We start from the raw sequence: 18,354 nt of genomic DNA on the forward strand, positions 1-18,354 counted from the left end.
ACAGCCACGCTTAGCTGCATTTTCTCACACTTCATTGGCTGATGTTTCACATCCATCCCTAGTCCAAAACCAATCCAATGGTACATTATTCCATGATTATATTTACATATCAGACCATTTCCGCATCGCACCACCTTTATTTACATATAGCTTTACATACCTAACTCGGTAGCACGTTGGCTCAGTTCCGCATGACAGCGCTTAGCGCAATACTTAAGCACTAGTAGTACATATCATTCAGTAGCTTGTTTTCTGGACATTCCAGTAGCAACTCCCATTAGCCTACAGTTGGTAGCTATTGGCAATCATTATCCATTTACCACCTGCATCGTATCCATTATCGCCTCACTCTAAGTCTATTTCTATTGTCCTTCATCTCTATTATCATCCGAACCCCTCGTGCATCGGCCGCTTCACAGCCGTGTTTCTTCCCGCGCCATCGGCTTTCAGCCACCGCTATGTTCCCACGCTACGTGTGCGCACCCGCCGCTTTCCCGTGCTTCGCATTGGCTGACAAGTGGCACCTTCTGCGCCCATTTCTAGACCTTTGCTGCACTAGCTTCCCCTTTAGGGTCGAACACACTTGTTCCACAAGTATAGCAGATAGGCAGTGCACAACCTACAACATAAAGATATCAGTTTGGAGCCTATAGCACCACTCTGAGTTGTAAACCTACACCAGTTCCACCAGTAAGATGCCAGCACCTAGTACTCAGTCAAGAAAGCCTTCAACATTGAGTGCATCAATTATTCTGTATGAAATAAGAGTTAGTACTTACATAAATAAACTTGGGCAGAGCGTCAGTGCAACTTGGTGGATGCAGACAGCAACTCACTTGATGATATCCCAGAAGCTGCAGTAGTTAATAAGCAAGGTTAGGTCGCTTTTATGTAACAAAAAGGAAGTCTCACATGATGTGCAGCAGCCCCACATTATCGATGACCTGCCAAACTCTGTCAAACATTTGCTATGCAAGACATCACATTACCTCAGGATGATCGTGAACAGAGTGGTGCCGACTCCGATGATGCTCAGGACAATCGGGATGACTGGAATCCCAGTGATTCAGATGCTGACCATTGTAGCACTCGAGCTCACACTGAGCTCATATTCACTGATTTCCTGATACACGTTCAATGCCTGTCACACACTAATCACTTCCCAATGTAACCCGATGCTAACCTGATGAAACCCGATGCTTTGACTAGCGGACCCAATGTTTTGGCCACATCAACCGACCCGAAATCCTGCGCACTTGTCCTATCTGTGTCACATCCCATCTTGCTAGCCCTACTAGGTGCATAATTGATTATTTCGCACATTACTCATGTTGTAGCCAGCACTATTACATGTTTTCCCATCATCCGCAGCACCTCATGTTTATTTACATGTACTTCAGACCCAAAATATTCAGCCACTACTTTCGCCTACAGGTTTCCGGATTTCTATGTACTTACATATATATTGGACTGACCTCAAGTATTTTCATCATCGAAGTAGTAGGGAGCCATTTCCCAATACTTAGTGGCCAAACCTGATATTTCGTAGTTCTTAGTTGACATTGCGAATATTACCGCTCTTTCTATCCAAAATACCTGTCATTATCATTAATCCGCATACCACTTGCTTCCCTGACATTTGCTATCGTGATTCTCGCTAACCCGCTAAACCCGAACCCGAAACCTGCTAACCCAAAACTCGAAAACATTGGACCCGATGCTTTGGCATCGGACATAGTAGATATACCTTTGGACACTGTTTCCTGCACTCAGACTTTTGACCATATATCGTTTCACTAACTACAGACCTATTCCAACAGCAAAACCCTTGGGTCAAATGCACTTGCTCTGCAAGTATAGCAGACTAGGCTGTGCAAGACCATAACACATTTTATATTGCTAAACACTTACTTCATGTAGTGTTCATCAATTGTTGTATTGTTACACCATGGAAAATGAGAGTGCTGGCTGTGCTAGTGAGAATGAAGACCCAGGTACTACTGTGATGCTGCTTTTTGATGAGGTTAGGCACTGTGCCACTGAGCTTGTATGAACTCACAGTTGGTTTGAAGGTCGCATCACTCATTGCTGACAAGCCACAGGAAGCATCACATGGCACTTCAAAATTGGAGTTTGCGCAAGATCACAAACAAATGACCGAGACTCCAACCTGGGTCAATCTTGACATCAATGATGCTGTTTCAGAGTCTATTGAAGATCCCACTACTGGTGGTGAGTCAGAATTTGTGTCTGACAATGAAGACACTGTACCAAAACTTACCTCTGACACTCCGAGTCAAGCATCAAAGACTAGGAGTATGGCCTCTCTCATTCGAACAGAAGGTGGAAAGGTGAAGCTCCTTGATCAGAACTCAGAGACTCGCAGACTTCTTCAGTCTGCAATTGTGGAAGTCAAGTGTTACCTTTTTTCGTACATGGCTATCCCAAACTAGTTGACAAGAATCAAGTCGCACTGCAAACGTTGATAGCTGTTGCCACAAAACATGGTGTGCATGTGATCAAGAAACATTTTCAATCGGATGAATGGTATGCATTACAGCTCTGTAGCTTGGTGAGTCCAACTTGCGCAATTTCAAATCAGTCTCTAACTATTGTCAATCATGTGAGGTGGATGCTTGTATTCTGATAATGTGTCGTGATGTAGGACTTGGAGTCCTTGTAGCCTCGTAGAGGCTATTTTTGCAGTGTCCCTCAGGTCCTCACGCAGTGCATCCTATCACTAACATGGTGCACATCTTTTCCATTGTCGGCCAACGGCCGCAGCTCACATGCGCACATCCGCTTTTCTTCAGCTCCATCGCACATCCTTCCTCTGTCCTATCCATGTCCTCCGCTTGTCCATTGGTGCGTATTTTATCTCGTTTGCATTAGACTGACTATATTTCCGAAGCTATATCGCTTATGTTCACGTTACTTGCATTATGGACCCTTGTTACATATTACCACTACCTACTCGGCTCCGAACAGCGCTTCGTGCGCTATCATATATACTTAGTACTTATGACTTTTCATGTATCTCTTTCTTTCCCTCATCGAAATTATCATCCGTTTTCACACAACACTCAGACTAAGAATTCAAACCTTCGGCCTACTACTGCGTGTGCTTCTCTAATAGTCGCGCAAGTGTTCGCACTTCGTCCATCACCCTTATCATCAAAACACTCCTCCTGTTTTACTGCCATGTCACATCGCTTTCAATTCACGAAACTTTACATATATCCTTCGGCCTGACCACGTGCCTTCACGCTTTATCAAACTCTTGGCTGCTTGGTCGTGTATCGTATTGCACTTTCAGCGGCTCGCTCGTGCTTGCATCGCTTTGGCACAAGTTCTCGCACTCCCTCTATTCTCAGTTACCCTTACTAGTTTCAAAGTTTCCCCTCACATTTTACATAGAGGAATTGTTCTCAGTAGCAATCCCCTTGGGCTGAATCTATACTCACATCCAGAGGTCTATTTGAGTTTTTACCCCACTTCACCCTTTCTCCCCCTTTCACCCCTTCTCATCTAGCTATCATTCCTCACACACAGCAAGCTGAAGGAAGAAGCATGCGCGAATGCTGATGGCTACTTTTGCCTTGGACACAAGGACACCACAAAAGTGAGAAGACTGTTGGAGAAGCTTGCATATATCTATGTTTTGAAGTTCGATGTAGGATCAATATATCTCCTTTTGCCTGTGTTGCTGACATCATTGAAATTATTCAGATCAACAATAATGCTTTGCCCATCGGGAAGAAGCCCTACCAGGGTGAACTTCTAATATTTTTAACGTATTGGCAGCTCTTTTATAACCAGAAGTCTGTCAGCATCAAATTCGCAGGATGCTTCATTGAAATTGCCAACAACAAAGCACAGTGTCCTGAAGTTCCTATCCCTTTGCTGGCATTGGTTGCAACTGCGGTAATGTACTTGTCTTCATTGTACAAATATGCCACTTAACTCATTGCAAAGGCATATGCAGCCCTTTTGTGGAAGTCGCAAGGCACACCATCTAAATTCAACTTCATGGGAAACTTGTTCAGTGAGACATACAACTACCATGTCAGGTTCCTGGAAAAACTGAAGGATGTGCCAATGAAATTCCACTGTATGATGGCCGATATTTATGAGGCTGCACAGTGAGTTCCCTTTTGGAAGTGTTGCCTCAATGCTTACTCTGCGCTGTGGAAACAACAACCTTGCTGGGTGGTAAGAAAAGGTTGGGTCAAGCTAATGCCTAGCTGCTATGTCTAAACAGATGTGTTCGACCCTAAAGGGAATTGCTACTAGAACAATGATGGATATGTGCAACCCGAGGGCGCGCTAAGTGCGGGAAAATAGTGGACAAGGTATGCGTGAGGTGCAGGAATGTATCCGAGGCTATCCGAAGCGCAGGAATGCGTGGCCAAAGGTGCAGAAAGCACGGGAAAGTGCGGACAAGGTATAGGGAAGTTAAGGAACAAGGTTTAGAGAGAGTGAGGGCAAAGGTATATTGCAAGGTAAGGAAAGACTAGGTATAGGGACCTAATAGGGGCTAAAAAGCGCACACTACAAGGGACTACTTCGAAGGTAAACCTATAGGGAGAGGTATCCAGTATGAGGGAAGTGTAGTAAGTAGTCCCAAGTAATAGTCAACTTATACTGTCTAGACTCTCACTCAGAATAGGAAGGGATAGGAAATATAGTAAATATGTAAGGACATGTAATAAGGCTGCAACACATTTTACAAGCCTCGAGGTAAGGAAATTCATATACCAATGGGGTTTGGATGGACTATGGATAGACGAGGGCCCCTTTAATGTGTTTCCGAGGTATCCGAAGTGCGGGAATGCGCGTCCAATGCGGCCAATGCACGGGAAAGTGTGGGTTCAGCTTTGCACAGAGGTTACTTGATGTATGAGGGACAGATAAGGATAGGGAAACTGATAGTGTTCTATACTCCTTGACATCAATATGAAAATAGGCTCTTTCCTGCCCAGCACGGGTCCAAGCATCACAGTGCACAGGAAGTTGAGGTACAGTGGTGCCAATGCCAGTGACCACGCTAGTGAACTGGAAGCATTTGAGCTACTTGACCTCAACAATATGATGGAAAACTAAATTATCCCCCACTTGTATCCATAGTGCACAATATCGATTTGCGAAGCTGATTCCTGTTATCTATACCATGTCTCCCAGTTGGTCGTAGCGCACACTGTTCTTTAAATTAGCCTACCCATATACCCATTTTTAATCAAAGATTAGTCTTTTTCGTGTAACACTGTCTGATTCAGTTGGATCCCTCATCTAAAATCAAACACAATAGCAATAACTCTAAGATAATGTTTTTGAATAACTTCTAATTCTTTCTAATTCTTGTGTTTTTATCAGGGGGTAAAATAACTGAGCTAAATCTGCTAAAGCTCTAATTTGTCTAATTTAGACATAATAACGGAGCATTGGTGCTAATTAGTTCTAATATCTTCTAATTAGCTTAGGAGGATTTTCCTGATGCTAAGGACAGCTTGATTATGTCACATCAAAATAGGAGAGCGCACAGCATAGTATAGCGCAATGCAGGAAAAGCCCCATGAGAAAAAATTAGACATACAATGAAATGAGGAAACAGAGAAAGAAACTTGGCGAGTTGTGAGATCAGAGGCTGTATATTTGCAACGGAGGAAACGACACATCAATGTAACAACAGAACAAAAATAAATAAAAAGTAAACTAAAAAAAGTAGGCGGATTCGGAGAAAATGGTAAGAATGATAGAGAAATAACAGGTTCAGGAATACCCATAGAATCGTTGTATAAAATTTTCTTCTACGTGTCCCAGTCCTGCTCCATTTGGCGCATGCCATTGTGTAGAGCGCACGCGTCCAGCTTTCCATAGGACAGATAGCATGCAGTGTCCAATCAACGCAAGGTAAATGCAATGCGACTCATGCGAGCCCTGTCCCCCCAATGTCCACCTTTAAAATCCTCTTTGCAAGGCTTGTATCACTTCGCACAAACCATGCATTTCTCCTTCGTCGTCGTCGTTAGTACTGCTTTGATAGCATGTATGTCTGTCACTGCATGCAGTCCCCAATTCACGGCCTGCCAACAGGACTGCTGCCCTCAATATCTCTGTGCTTCAACGTCGGTGAGTATGAGTAGTTTGCTTTGCATCCAGGATTTCCTATTGCTCACTCCATGCACCTCAATCATAGTCTCCCGGTTACAAAGTGTGCAATCATTAGGCTACCGATGTGCTGGCGGCCTGTCCATGAGTACATCTAGACGGTGAGTCGTATTTCTGCGTTCACATTTGTGCTGTGGCTAATGGCACAATGCGTAGTTCGTTGCTGACTTGGTCAATGTGTCAGTTATTCCTAGAGTCTGGATGTTTTTCCCTGCTTCATGGGCCGTAGAGGCGCCTTTGAATTAGTTTGAATACTCAATATTGAATAAATTGAAGAGATGCGAGGAGCAATTTCGGGGTCCAGATTTGTGCTGTGTCATTCATCGGCAGAACTTGAGTACTTGAGTGTCCATCACCATATGTACATAGCGGCTGCAGCAGTCGAGGTGGCCACTGCTAACGGGTCATTTTCAATGTCTGGCATTCAACGTGGTCTCTCAGGCTCGGTGACCCCCTACTGACATCATCATCAACGCAGTTAATGCGTGTTATCCACCACTCAACTCAACACCTGATGTACGTACCTCTGAGTGTCCCAAGATCTGCCACCGTGACAGGCCGTAAACACCCATGTCGAGGTGATCTGAGCTGACATAATGGTAAGGCAAGAACAACCAGCAAATAAACGCCTACTTACCCACACTAGCTCCAGAGGTAAAAACGACGACGGCCAAGTCACAGGCAAAGCAATGTAATCCAATAGTACTCAGCTTCGGTCCAACGTTCGAAACCGCTTAGACTAAACCCGCTGTGTGGGACTCTAGAAAGTTGAAGGCTGCACAGATGAACTAGCCGGTCACGAAAAGGCTATAGTAAGGGCTTTAAAGAAGTGGAGGGTAGAGTTATTGGGAACACCTCTCACCGTTGTCACTGACGACAGAGCTCTTGAGATCTTCCACACTCGGAGATTGCGGACTCGGGACCAATACTATGGGACGTACAAAATACTGAGGAAATTACCAGCTTATTCATATTGTTGCTCATAGCGCCAGTAAGAACCAGGATCCCGACTTGTAAGGTTATGAGTTATAGTAGGCGGCGTAGTCGTTGTGAATGGAACCGTTGAACATATGTGCCGGTGCCGACTTGGTAGGATGACAGGGTGCGTTAAAATGAAGGTATGATGAAGTGGACTCACCGCTGTTGGTCTCAGACTTGAATGGCGAACACTGGTCCCGTCAGACGATTTATGCGTCAGTCTCAAATGTTCCGAGTTGGAGTCAGAGTGGGGGCCAAAGGATGGAAAGCCCAGCTGGGTATTGCAATAAAGCGGCCATAATGTACATAGTTTATCTCTTTACTTAATGAACTTCGCCATGAATTTTCTGTGTTCGAGACGGTCAGAGGCGGCGCAGCAATAGAATGTACCGGACGCACTTGTGAAATTCTGTCCGTAGCAGGTCGTTGACGAATTGGCCAGATTTGTCTTTCTGATTCGCTGCTTGATTCTTAAATATTAAGTCTGAGACGAACAATGTTAGCAGAGGACGAATTGTAAAGGAATCGAGTGACTCACCGTCATCCCATCTCCGTTTCACGGAAAATGTCCCTGGTATGGTTGTATTCACACCAGGTGATTGCCCCAATGCTGCAGCAAGATTTAAGAGAGGATTTGAGGTAGCTATCTCAGCTTCTCGTGCCACTGCGGCACTCGCATTCTGTTCCCGCTCTTGACGGGCCTTCTCTTCTGCCCGCTCTTTCTTGATCTTGTCCAACTCACGCATCAACTCAGCGGTCTCATCTTCCTCATCCGACTCTTCACTGTAAATTTCGCTGTCAAGGAGCAGCACTCAACAATGAAGTCGGAGAAGAGACGCTCACCTTTCCTCGTCCTGCTCTTCCCCATTCTCCTGCTCTCTAGACTCAGTACCTTCCTCTTTCTCGTCGTCGTCATCATCGTCCTTGTCCAGCTCCAGAGCTTCTTCCAATAGCTTCCTCCGCTTGTTAGCCTCATCCCCTGCCTCCGTCGCGTTTCCATTTGTGAGTGTGAGCGGTAGCGGTGGCTTTCCCTCTGCTTTTCGCTTCTTGTTTCGTGCTTCTTCCTCCGCTGCTAATAGATCCATACGTAAGTCTCTCCGTGCGACGTCCCCAACGGACGTTTGTCCAGGTTGCCTATGGACATATCATAAGCTCTACAACTCGAAGACGATAAAGACGGATACTTGCCGGAATTTGAGCTTCGTGTGTGCTGCCATGTCTCGGACAGAGAACTGTCGAGAGCCACCTTTCACATCACGAGCTTGGGCAGGATCCCATGTCGGTCTATGTGCTGTGGACATTGTATCGAAAGTCGACGGAGTATGCGAAGCCTGGCTTAAACTTAGCTGTATGCGACTTGAACAGTATTGACGGCGAGTCGGCACGAATTCCAAACTCAGCCTTTATCTCCGACGGACCCAGCGCGGATCTATGGTGGAGGATTGATCAAGATTCCGCCGACTGCTCTACCAGATTTCTACTACTTACGGATATATGTAGGATGTTCGTGCGCAAGCTCCAAGCAGTTTCTACGGTTTATTGACGCAACCAACTTAAAAAACAGTTCTTTCTTTGTGTTCTAGTTTTTCAATGCCTGGATCAGACTCAGACGCAGAGGACGACCAGGTCCATCAGAATGTTAATGGACTGGCCGTGCATGACCTCGCAGACGCGCCAGGCATCTATGTAGGTTACCTTCCATCATTTCGTGCACACTTGCGAGATACCAGAGCCCACCTCGCTGGGTCTATTCCCTTTTATGACGCCTCCCATCCCGTCCCTTCAACCGAGTCTACGCCCCCTCCACATACTAACCAATATAACGTTCCCTCTTCTCCTCAACAAGTCGAAGAAGGCACTGAACCACCACCATACAAATCAAAACCAGCGATCTGGAGTTCCTCACTCGCTTCTTGGTCCCAATCAGAGGTGGACGCGTTCTTTCACGCGTTGTCGATCTACTCTCGCTGGCGGCCGGACTTGATCGCAGAGGCCGTAAAGACCAAAGGCGAGGTCGAAATCGTAGAGTTCCTCATTACCCTGGATTCTTGCGCGCATTCTGGCATCACCGAGACCAGTGACATTGTGTCGACTGCCCTCGCTGCGGTAGAAGTATCAGATGAGTGGATAGCCGCAGAAGAGGCCATGGCTGCCGCTCTCATTGTCGAAGAGGATCACGGTGAACTCCAGGAACTGGAAGCACTAAGAAGAAAGAGGGTAAGGGACGCCAAGGCGGATATGATCCCGAGAGGAAAACGGAGGCGTGTCGCGGTTAAAGTTGGCGCAGATGAACTCATAGCGTGTGAGGATTCAAAGAGGGATGGTGTCGAGGACGAGCCGATGAGCATTGAGGTCGCCAAGGGAAAGGCTCGCTTCGAAGAATGGCACGCGCGTAAGATCGCTGCTTGGGAACGAGATGACTTGTTTAAGAAGCTCGAGGACAGTCATTTACAAGTCTTGGATGCGATGCTGCGCGAGGATGAGGAGGCACAGAAAGGGAAGAGTCCAAGTCGCGAAGGGAGTGCTGATGTGAACCCGCAGAGCTTGGACAACGGAATGAACATGAACGTACTCTCTCCCACGTCTCGCCGACGCCAGACAAAGCGACTTTACATGCGACGAAAGCGTGCGCAGCTCCGAGGCGAAGATGCGGTACCAGTAACACTCGCGAGGATGAAGCCTGGGAGGAAGGGGAAAGAGAAGGCAGTCGCAGTAGTGGAAGAAACTGAGAAAGAGGAAGGCTCGGCCTTTGGAAAAGAAATTGGGGATATGGTGACAATGGTTCCAGATCTTGCTGAACCTGAATTCGAAGCCGATGACAATGACGCCGGGAACGCGAGTAAGGCGATCACTAAGAAGAGTATTAAAGTGCGTGGAAAAACGCGTTACCAGAAAATTAGGTTCGATTTCCAAAATGCTGGGATCAATGCATCCTACCTAGGTGAACACGGTATGGATCTCTTTCATCTCGGGCGTTTGGGAAAGCTCATGGGGTACGTCTTGATCGCGAATATCATTGCTGTTTTCTCATTCATTGTGGCACAGGATATACAAATCGATCGAGCAATGTCCAGAGGATGATGCTGGCACTACCTTCATTTCCCCAGATTTAATACGGTACCTTCAAGCATCGGTAGTTGCGTTCACGACAGATGTTATACACCGTGCGACCGTGGGGAAGGAACAGGATAATGAACTCAAGGGCCAGAAAAAAGTTTGGAGGTGTGTGCCGCACCAGGTAAATAATATTACACATTTAAACCTCAGCCAACTCACCCATATCTTCCTGTCTGCCAGATAAAACAACCAGTTGTCGAACATGCATTAAAGACAATCGGTGCGAGAACCTTGAGTCAGCAAGAGCACTTTTCAAAGCTTCTTGATCAGTACGATTTATCCCCGGATAAACGGAAGCGCAAACAAAAATCTAGTCCCCCCGCAGATTTGCAGGACGAGCGAGCGAACGCTGCCGGACATTCTCCTGATGCGAAAAGCTATGAGATTGCACTCTCGCCTCATCGTGCAATATATACGCCTGCATTTCTCGCTCCCGCCTCGTTTAATATCGGTGTTGTAGACACTTTTTTCCCGGGTTACGATGGATCGAAAGCCCTGATCAATGAAGATTCGCGCGATGCGAAGGAGGGGTCGTTACTCTCGGACGAGACAGACGAGGAGGCTTTAGAAAATGAGTTGATAGAGGACGAGATGGTGGATCAGGTTGATATGGAAACTAGTAAGAAAGTCGAAGAGCAGCTATGGGCCGAAGTCGAGAGGGAGACGATGCAAGCGTGAGGTCGAAGTAGTAATATTTGAATGCGGATAATAAACTGTAGCTACCCCATTACTTTATAGTTGCTTAATAGTTATAGTACAGTACAAATGTGTGTCGAGCATTGACGACTTCAAGATGGGTAGAGTCAGATATACAATTCTGCGCATTTTAGCATGTGATATGCATCAGTAAAAAGGGGATGGAATACGAAGTCATGGTCCTAGGCGCTTCAGTTGCAAATTTAGATATCGTATAGTCGCAAGTCACTCAACCAAGGCTGAATAGTACTTGAGATGTACTTGACTATAGTTCTCCATAAGCAATGATGACATGTCTACTATAGTATGTTCAGTTGACTTCACGGAGATGATGGAGGTGCGATATTAGCAGCTCCTCCCACTCTGCACCGATTAACCTACTTTTTATTCGGCGACTGTATCGAGAGCGCACCAGGATATAAACCTTGCGTTGCCATAGACTTTGAAACATATCACGCATACAGGAAACAACATCCTAGTGTTATCAGCTGAGGCAATACCGTTCGCAGACAGTATCAGTATAGGGCTATCCCAGCAAATAAGCAAAACAAATGGTAATGGGCTAGTAAGCGTCGTCATCATCAACCATGATCACCTTTAATCTCCATCCTTGCCAATCACCATCTGGCTCGTCATCAGCCCATTCAAGATCTTCATCACCAGGATCTCCTGCGACACCGTTCATCTTGTGATCAACAAGGTCGTCAACACCACCTATTATGTCAACAGCCTCATCTTCCTGGAGCTTTTTGCGCATGGCAAGTTCAACTTCATTCTCCTAGTTATCGTTGTCAAAGAGAAGGATACGAATAGAAAGTTCAGCTTACAATGTCAAATTCCGATTCTCCCTCTTCATATATTACATTTTCATCCGCTTCTTCAAAGCCGCCGGCAAATGCACCCCACCGCTCCGGAGATGGACAATGCCAAATGAGTACAGAACCTTGGTTAGTCGTTGAGGCGAGTCGAGAGGCTTGTGGATGCCACTGAAGATAACAAAATGATTGTCGTAACCAGTATCATGACCGAAGAGACGTACATGGATATCAATAAGAGGTTCCCTACCGCCGTCCAGAGCGGTTGCAAATTGACCGTCGTTTGAAATATCCCAGATGTATATTTTGTGCGTCGCTGGATCCGCCGCACCTGTCCTCGCACAAAGGGTTCAAGTCGAGTCGATAATGCTGTGGAGCAATTTACCTCCAGCGAGCCACTCTCCATCAGGACTATAAGACATAGCATGCCACGAGACCTTGCTGATGGGATCATTGAATTTATGAGTAGGCTCTAATTCTGTTTCTAAAATTGCGCATTCGGCACCCACGATGGGTGAAGGATAAGTGGGGAGGATGAATTGCCTAATAGTTCGATCCGAGGAATTAGTAGCAAAGCGTCTCAAGATCATAGCGTAAACATAATGAATATACCGAATAATAGGGCACCTACCGCCCAACCTTCGCGAACTCCAGACTCTTCATGCTACCTGCACCTGCTATGCGATGCCGTGCGACCATCTTTAATGCCATTAGATCCAATTTCCATGATAGGCTGCCAGTAGGAATCCTTACAATTTTCGTTCTGCTATTAAACACAAGTACGTTCCCGGTCGAAGTCCCGACGAACACGTGTCTCCCAGACGGATCAAATCGCGCGGTAGTCATGATGGAACTGAGTCCGTACGTCAGTGCAGGTCGTAACGCAGAAACCTAGGCAAAATACCGCGCCCGTTCGTCGTCGTCATCTTCACTCAAGGCCTCGCACAGCTCTACTCTCGCTCTGTGCTCCTTGCGTGAATCAACTACGTATGCCTCGCCCGTGCTGAGCAGTGCAAGTACTATGCGACTACGCTTGCATTCATCGTAAGCACATGAACAAAAACAAAACAAAACCGACGTGCACCTATTCCTTGGATGAAAATACGCGCTAACAACCGGTGCATCAAATCGTATCGTATTGTACCGTTGTGGAGGATCCACTGGAGAAGCCAGATCCCAGATAATTACGTTCCAATCTTTGGACGACGTCAGGACATAACGGGAGTTGCGGGACCAACTATGTAGATACGATCAATTGACATGGGAGCACTGAGAAATGTTGCGTCACTCACTCGACACTTGTTACAGCCTTGACGTGCCCTTCACACCACCGTATAACAGCGCGGGTGTCGAGATCCCAAATAGCAGCTGAGCCATCTGACCGGCCTGCTGCGACGAATTTGCCAGTCGGATCAAAACGAGCAAATGATGCACCAGAGACCAGTGAGGTTTGTACAGCGGTTGGATGTGTAACGGTAAATGGGTCTTAGTATGATGGCTCAGTATACATTATCGAAAATGATGCGCAAGCATACTGAGTAAGGAAGCGTTCATGTTTAATTTTGTTCAGACGACAGTTCCGAGCTCTGAGTGATATTTAAGCAGAAGAGGAGTTGATGCTGATTGTAGGTCACGTTGAACTGTCACGTCGCGTCTGTTCTCCAAACAGCGATCGTCGTCGGTCGAGCAGCAATGAGTTTTTCAACACTTCCTAATCTACTCGCGGCCCTTGCCATTCCTCAAGAGTTCTCCCGCTTTGACAAGCTTACAGATGAACAAACCCTTGCTCAACTCATTACGTGGAAAAACGGTGTTAGTACCAACCTCACGACCCTTCGCGATCATCTGCTCGCGACGCGACATGGCATCCAAAGCCTACCTGTCGACGAGCAGGCAGACATTGCTGCATCCGTAGCTGCATTCGATGGTCCTGGTGAATGGATCACAGATGATGCATCGTCTCTCGCACTACGTATGATCCCTTTATGACCAGACTACCTTGACGGTGTCTCATTCTCATCACAGCCATCCTCGACCCACTTACAGAACCACACATCCCTCCTCTGGTGCTAACGCGTATCCTGACACACTATCTCAAACCCGCATTCTCTGCAAATCCGCATCCACGGCTTAATTTGCAGACAGGGCGCAAGTTACCTCAACCAGCGGATACGCAAGATGCATATGAGGGACAGGTATGGAAGACGCGTATCGGAACTGGAAATGTTCTGGGATGGTGTTTACGAAACATTGAGGTACGTGCAGCCGATGAATAAACCTCCGAAACTTATCTCAATCACGTAGGCCAGCACGTATGAATCAATTTGGCACCTGATTCTCCCTCCTGTGATGACTTACCTCGACGATTTCGAAGCCCCTTACAAACTGCGGGGAGTGCAACTCGTATCCGACTTGCTCCCTCGCGTTCCTCCAGAGCTTCTTAAGCGTACAGGAGTCGACGGCCTTCTATTCACAGTACGTCAAAATTAAAATTGAACTAATACGAGGTGCCCTATCATCATCTTTCCTGCTGTCACGTAAATTCCAATGGCCTTGAATGCTGAAATCCTTGAATGCAGTCTTTAAGTGGTACATTTAATCATTTGCGCGATCCGTTCACTCCGGATCTGATTCGCGCCGCCGTTCCTACCACCCTGCACCTGATTGATCTCATCTCACCACCATCACCGGCTCCGCTTCCCCCGACATCTGGATTTCCCTCCCAAAGCCGCACCATAGTTAAATCAGGGTCCTTCCCCGCAAATCCGGCCACACGATATGAACATTTATCCACACTCCTCGGTTCCTGCCTTATTGGCACTGTCTTCCTATATGCATATGCTGACCCTGAGGCCATTCTCGCGGCGACAGACATGCTTCCGCTTGTACTTGTCCACATCGGAATAGGCGCTGCTAGGTGGCTCAAGGTATGCCTTTACCAAGCCAACTTCGACTTACACGAATAACTTCAATGGCTGGTCGTTTTTAGGCATTAATTCCGCAGTTGACCCATGCTCTTCTCCCTCCGGCCGTTCCTTCCCTCACCCAGCCGCTTGATGTCGATTTGAGGCTTAAGGTGTCTTCACTCCGCGCACTATGTACTTGCATTGAAACTTGTGCCCCCCGAATGTATCTGTGGAAATGCAATATCATTGATGTAACTGGACGTGCATGGGCAAGTGCCATGGATATTGAATATGAAGGTCATACCCAGCTTGCGGATCAGAGAGGTAGGTAATTTATCTTTGACCGAGTTCCTTTGTAATTATTGGTATCCAGGGGCAAGTAGCCTGGTATTGGAATACAAAAATCTCCTTCGAATGACCTGTGTTAAACTGGCAGAAGCATGCCCAAGCATCATTCAGGTATGATATATATTCCCGTGTCATGTTGGTGATTCTTATTCATATCCAGGAAGAATATCAGCAACTTATAGCGTTTGATTCTGCGCTCTTTGATGGTCTTGTTGGCAGAAGTTCTTCAGCCACGTTAAACAAATAACCCCTGGTTCTTTCTTGGAACAGTGTGTTGTAAATTACTATAGATCAACCAGAATGTCCGTAATCCAGTGGCGATATGTAGGTACACAACAGAGAAAAAATACGCGAGTGCGTGAAAAGCGCGTCTGGATGAAAATCTGCCAGGATCAACTCCACAAAGCACTGCCACGCAATGGCGAAAAAAATCGCCCAGAAGCCAGCCCACTATGATCATGATGCTCAATACCGGGCCGATGCGGCGATGCCAGATCAAAAATTCAATTTGATGCCTCATGTCTTGCGGGTTCCTCGGTGGTTTGGGTTAAATAATCACGATGCAGGCTGCACGTGGACGAGGGTGCAGAACGGGGAGGCCGTGAGGCATGCATTGGCACCATAAAATGTACATGGCAAGATGTGAGTCGCTGAAATGGGGTTGTGGGCAGATACATGTTCAAGTGATGCTCAAGAGACAGGGGAAAGCTTGAACGCAACCCCAGAGCTCAACGTTCCCACGCAGCAGATTGGGTAGGGGCACTTTCCCAATTGCTCCTCACAAAGGGCGAGTGATTAGATGGGCGGCCTGCATTTGTAAAAAACGACGAGGGTGGGGTCGCATTTGTTTGAGAGGCTTGTAGATAAAATGGATCTGTGGTGGTAAATAGAGTTTGCGATTCAACCGGCGTGCCGACAATCGTGATAGGCGTGGGCGCAGGGGTTGGTGCGCCTTTCAACCCCGTGTAACCCCAAATAAAGGTTTTTGGAGACTGCGGGGAAGACGGGATTATCATGTCCTCAACCATGCGTTCCTCATCCAGCTCGTCTGGGTCACACCATCCCTCGTCTACACTGGGTCGACGGGAACGCGGACAGACAATGCTGTTACTGCGCTTCTTTTGAGTGATTTCTACAGGCATATAACCTGGAGGCCATGAGATAGACGAAGAAGGTGTACGCGTAGTAGGTGTGGTGCAATGTTGTACGTGTGTGGGGTCACACCTAATCGCGCTCGCATTTCCATACGAGTTGTGTGAGCTGGACGATGCACAAGAGGGCGCAATTTGAGGCGCAAACAACGTCTGCGCGAGCTGCGCCTGAAAATTGCAGCGCCACGACGCGGACAGATAAGCATTTGTGGGGGAATAAGGTTTATAGTATGTACCTGGAGAGCTGCAAGGTCGATAGCCTCTTGACCAATGTGATTCGCATTGAGGGAGGCTACGAGGTCATCCATAGACACGCTCATGGTGAAGAGCCTTTGTGTGTGTGGCGGAAGGCAACGGAGGAGAGATGAACAGAGCCGTCATGCAGAGCCTTGTCAGGAGTATAAATCATTAATTCCGAACCACGTGGTTACTAATTCCATACAAGGGTAACTAATCTTTCGGTTTCTTCCGGTCCGTCTTCCTTAGCTTACCCGTCATGCTCCGTTCCAAACTGGCGTGTAATACCTGAGAGTGCTCCGAGACTCCGAGACAACATTAGCATGCATCATCATGCATGATGGCACAACTTGTCCCCCAGCAATCTTCTTGCAATTTCAGCGTGAGATCATTCACCTTCCTTTGCAGGAAAACTCTCGCATCACGCCAGGTTGACGCACTCGGAATTCTTTTCTTATTCAGACTTAGACGCACGGGAAATTAATCTTCTCTTATCGACTATGCTCGGCATCTACTTAACCTTACCACCCTTCTGATGTTCTGGTACATATGCTTGGTACGTTGTTTCTCATATTTGCGTACACGGTGACTAATACGCACGGTCTTGTGTGTGCTGAGCTAACCGTGCCGGTACTTTGTACGGCCCACGAGGCTGTCCCCCCATATTGAACCCCCCAGAAACTAGCAAATACCATTTCCCGCGGACTGGATAAAGGCCGCTTGTTTATTCTTGGCCATCCCTTTGGTTTGCTTCTTCCTGTGTGTCCATCTATAGATCTATGAAAGCTAGATTGCTCGCGTTGCCTAATTCGCTCAGCTCAGCGGCGGTATAGGCGGCAGCTTCCCGCTCATGGATTTCTGGGCAGAAGTACGGACCGTCTTGCCTATCCCACTCTATCCGCGAGAACATCCATCGGGTCCCGTTTCTCCTGCAATAAACACGTTCTGTCAATGAATTCATCATGGAGTTACGACCTACGTTCTGATTGTTCCAGAAGAAGCGCTCTGGCCGGCGCCGAAGCCCAGTTAGGTTCTTAATGGTTATTGACGGTGGTTCCGGCTTAATTCGGTGTCGTAAATCCTATTACAATTGAGTGAAAGTGTTTTACTAAGTGTTTTTGCCATTGTCATAATATAAAATGATACTCCACTTGATGCATTATAAGTGTGAAAATGTTTAGTTGGAAATAACAAATCAATGTCATGATAGCAATTTTGATCAATAATGACAATCCCAAAATTGTTTGAGGCTGAGTTCAAGTTGTGAGTGAGTGTGAGTACATGTATTGTACACTGTTCATCATTGTGGTCAACTAACTACTGCATCCACCACTATCTGTAAGGATGATGCACAGTAACTTGTTAGCATCATGATAGTCTGTGATGCATCACAGCAAAAGACACTAGAAAACTGTGTAAGGATCATATATCCTTTGCGACCTGACCATGACTTCATAGAAAGACCCATGGACTTAGGTCTAGCCCTCCACATGACTCACTGATGTGAAGAAGCATCATGCTTCACATCTGAGTCATGCAGACACATTCCTTCTCCCTTACCTTCATTATCTCACTATCATCAACAACCAGCATGATCTCTTGCTCCTTCTTCTTACATGATACCCTTCATTCATATTGACCCTCAAACCCTTCCTCTTATTACTGTTCCTCATTCTCTTCTTGCAGCAATAGATGGCAATGCCATGTTTTACATGTGTGGGAAAGTATGCAAAACATATGGTTGAAACATAAAAATATATCATACAAGACTTTCTGGGCTATGATATATGTGCAGTGTGATAGAGGAACATTAGAATGACTATTAAACATAGTATTGAAGTGTTGCAAGGTAATGTATAGGCCTAGACACCAAAAACTCAAAATTAAGTTTGGACTACTGTAGGCACACTATGCAAGAAATGTAAAAACACTACATAT

General features: G+C 46.5%; 6 protein-coding genes across 6 annotated transcripts; 3 read left to right on the forward strand and 3 right to left on the reverse strand.

Annotated features, from left to right (window-relative positions):
• Positions 1–5,781: 5,781 nt before the first annotated feature.
• On the forward strand, positions 5,782–6,544 carry F5147DRAFT_677841 (uncharacterized protein). The gene is made up of 4 exons (XM_041436162.1): positions 5,782–6,024; positions 6,094–6,129; positions 6,197–6,269; positions 6,325–6,544. Exons 1-4 carry the CDS (start codon positions 5,949–5,951, stop codon positions 6,395–6,397), a joined length of 258 nt encoding a protein of 85 aa, XP_041296705.1. The 5' UTR covers positions 5,782–5,948; the 3' UTR covers positions 6,398–6,544.
• Positions 6,545–7,386: 842 nt separating this feature from the next.
• F5147DRAFT_751730 (Cwf15/Cwc15 cell cycle control protein) lies at positions 7,387–8,542 on the reverse strand. The gene is made up of 5 exons (XM_041440198.1): positions 8,331–8,542; positions 7,990–8,276; positions 7,685–7,929; positions 7,546–7,630; positions 7,387–7,493 (listed from the first exon to the last, which is right to left on the reverse strand). The coding sequence occupies exons 1-5, from the start codon at positions 8,445–8,447 to the stop codon at positions 7,466–7,468; spliced, it is 762 nt and encodes a 253-aa protein (XP_041296706.1). The 5' UTR covers positions 8,448–8,542; the 3' UTR covers positions 7,387–7,465.
• Positions 8,543–8,616: 74 nt separating this feature from the next.
• Positions 8,617–11,097, forward strand: F5147DRAFT_630495 (uncharacterized protein). Its single transcript, XM_041432775.1, has 4 exons — positions 8,617–8,649; positions 8,711–10,139; positions 10,192–10,384; positions 10,444–11,097. The coding sequence occupies exons 2-4, from the start codon at positions 8,737–8,739 to the stop codon at positions 10,939–10,941; spliced, it is 2,094 nt and encodes a 697-aa protein (XP_041296707.1). The 5' UTR covers positions 8,617–8,649; positions 8,711–8,736; the 3' UTR covers positions 10,942–11,097.
• A 291-nt stretch (positions 11,098–11,388) lies between these two features.
• Positions 11,389–13,441, reverse strand: F5147DRAFT_677850 (WD40-repeat-containing domain protein). Its single transcript, XM_041436163.1, has 10 exons — positions 13,310–13,441; positions 13,067–13,259; positions 12,859–13,011; positions 12,679–12,801; positions 12,528–12,627; positions 12,406–12,473; positions 12,160–12,353; positions 11,999–12,105; positions 11,787–11,945; positions 11,389–11,737 (listed from the first exon to the last, which is right to left on the reverse strand). Exons 1-10 carry the CDS (start codon positions 13,326–13,328, stop codon positions 11,522–11,524), a joined length of 1,332 nt encoding a protein of 443 aa, XP_041296708.1. The 5' UTR covers positions 13,329–13,441; the 3' UTR covers positions 11,389–11,521.
• A 25-nt stretch (positions 13,442–13,466) lies between these two features.
• On the forward strand, positions 13,467–15,705 carry F5147DRAFT_822163 (uncharacterized protein; the record flags this gene model as incomplete). The annotated part of the gene is made up of 7 exons (XM_041443727.1): positions 13,467–13,746; positions 13,800–14,029; positions 14,079–14,249; positions 14,354–14,701; positions 14,764–15,004; positions 15,054–15,139; positions 15,189–15,705. The coding sequence occupies 7 exons, from the start codon at positions 13,467–13,469 to the stop codon at positions 15,273–15,275; spliced, it is 1,443 nt and encodes a 480-aa protein (XP_041296709.1). The 3' UTR covers positions 15,276–15,705.
• On the reverse strand, positions 15,653–16,569 carry F5147DRAFT_431787 (uncharacterized protein). Its single transcript, XM_041429821.1, has 2 exons — positions 16,416–16,569; positions 15,653–16,347 (listed from the first exon to the last, which is right to left on the reverse strand). Exons 1-2 carry the CDS (start codon positions 16,497–16,499, stop codon positions 15,757–15,759), a joined length of 675 nt encoding a protein of 224 aa, XP_041296710.1. The 5' UTR covers positions 16,500–16,569; the 3' UTR covers positions 15,653–15,756.
• Positions 16,570–18,354: the final 1,785 nt, after the last annotated feature.

The sequence above is a fragment of the Suillus discolor genome (assembly GCF_016758755.1).
Source record: "Suillus discolor strain FC423 chromosome Unknown F5147scaffold_9, whole genome shotgun sequence".
Classification (NCBI taxonomy): domain Eukaryota; kingdom Fungi; phylum Basidiomycota; class Agaricomycetes; order Boletales; family Suillaceae; genus Suillus; species Suillus discolor.

Excerpts from the sequence above, each read along its gene's own strand:
- F5147DRAFT_751730 (XM_041440198.1), bottom strand. The coding sequence starts at position 8,447 with ATGTCCACAGCACATAGACCGACATGGGATCCTGCCCAAGCTCGTGAT. Across the intron at positions 8,277-8,330 it reads CGAAGCTCAAATTCCGGCAA|CCTGGACAAACGTCCGTTGG; the intron begins GTATCCGTCTTT and ends GTCCATAGGCAA. Across the intron at positions 7,631-7,684 it reads GAAACGGAGATGGGATGACG|ACTTAATATTTAAGAATCAA; the intron begins GTGAGTCACTCG and ends TGTTCGTCTCAG.
- F5147DRAFT_630495 (XM_041432775.1), top strand. The coding sequence starts at position 8,737 with ATGCCTGGATCAGACTCAGACGCAGAGGACGACCAGGTCCATCAGAAT. Across the intron at positions 10,140-10,191 it reads CGTTTGGGAAAGCTCATGGG|GATATACAAATCGATCGAGC; the intron begins GTACGTCTTGAT and ends ATTGTGGCACAG. Across the intron at positions 10,385-10,443 it reads GGAGGTGTGTGCCGCACCAG|ATAAAACAACCAGTTGTCGA; the intron begins GTAAATAATATT and ends CCTGTCTGCCAG.
- F5147DRAFT_677850 (XM_041436163.1), bottom strand. Across the intron at positions 12,354-12,405 it reads GAGTTCGCGAAGGTTGGGCG|ACGCTTTGCTACTAATTCCT; the intron begins GTAGGTGCCCTA and ends TATGATCTTGAG. Across the intron at positions 11,946-11,998 it reads AACCTCTTATTGATATCCAT|TGGCATCCACAAGCCTCTCG; the intron begins GTACGTCTCTTC and ends TGTTATCTTCAG.
- F5147DRAFT_431787 (XM_041429821.1), bottom strand. The coding sequence starts at position 16,499 with ATGAGCGTGTCTATGGATGACCTCGTAGCCTCCCTCAATGCGAATCAC. Across the intron at positions 16,348-16,415 it reads TCGACCTTGCAGCTCTCCAG|GCGCAGCTCGCGCAGACGTT; the intron begins GTACATACTATA and ends TGCAATTTTCAG.
- F5147DRAFT_677841 (XM_041436162.1), top strand. The coding sequence starts at position 5,949 with ATGTCCACCTTTAAAATCCTCTTTGCAAGGCTTGTATCACTTCGCACA. Across the intron at positions 6,130-6,196 it reads ATCTCTGTGCTTCAACGTCG|TCTCCCGGTTACAAAGTGTG; the intron begins GTGAGTATGAGT and ends CCTCAATCATAG. Across the intron at positions 6,270-6,324 it reads TCCATGAGTACATCTAGACG|TTCGTTGCTGACTTGGTCAA; the intron begins GTGAGTCGTATT and ends CACAATGCGTAG.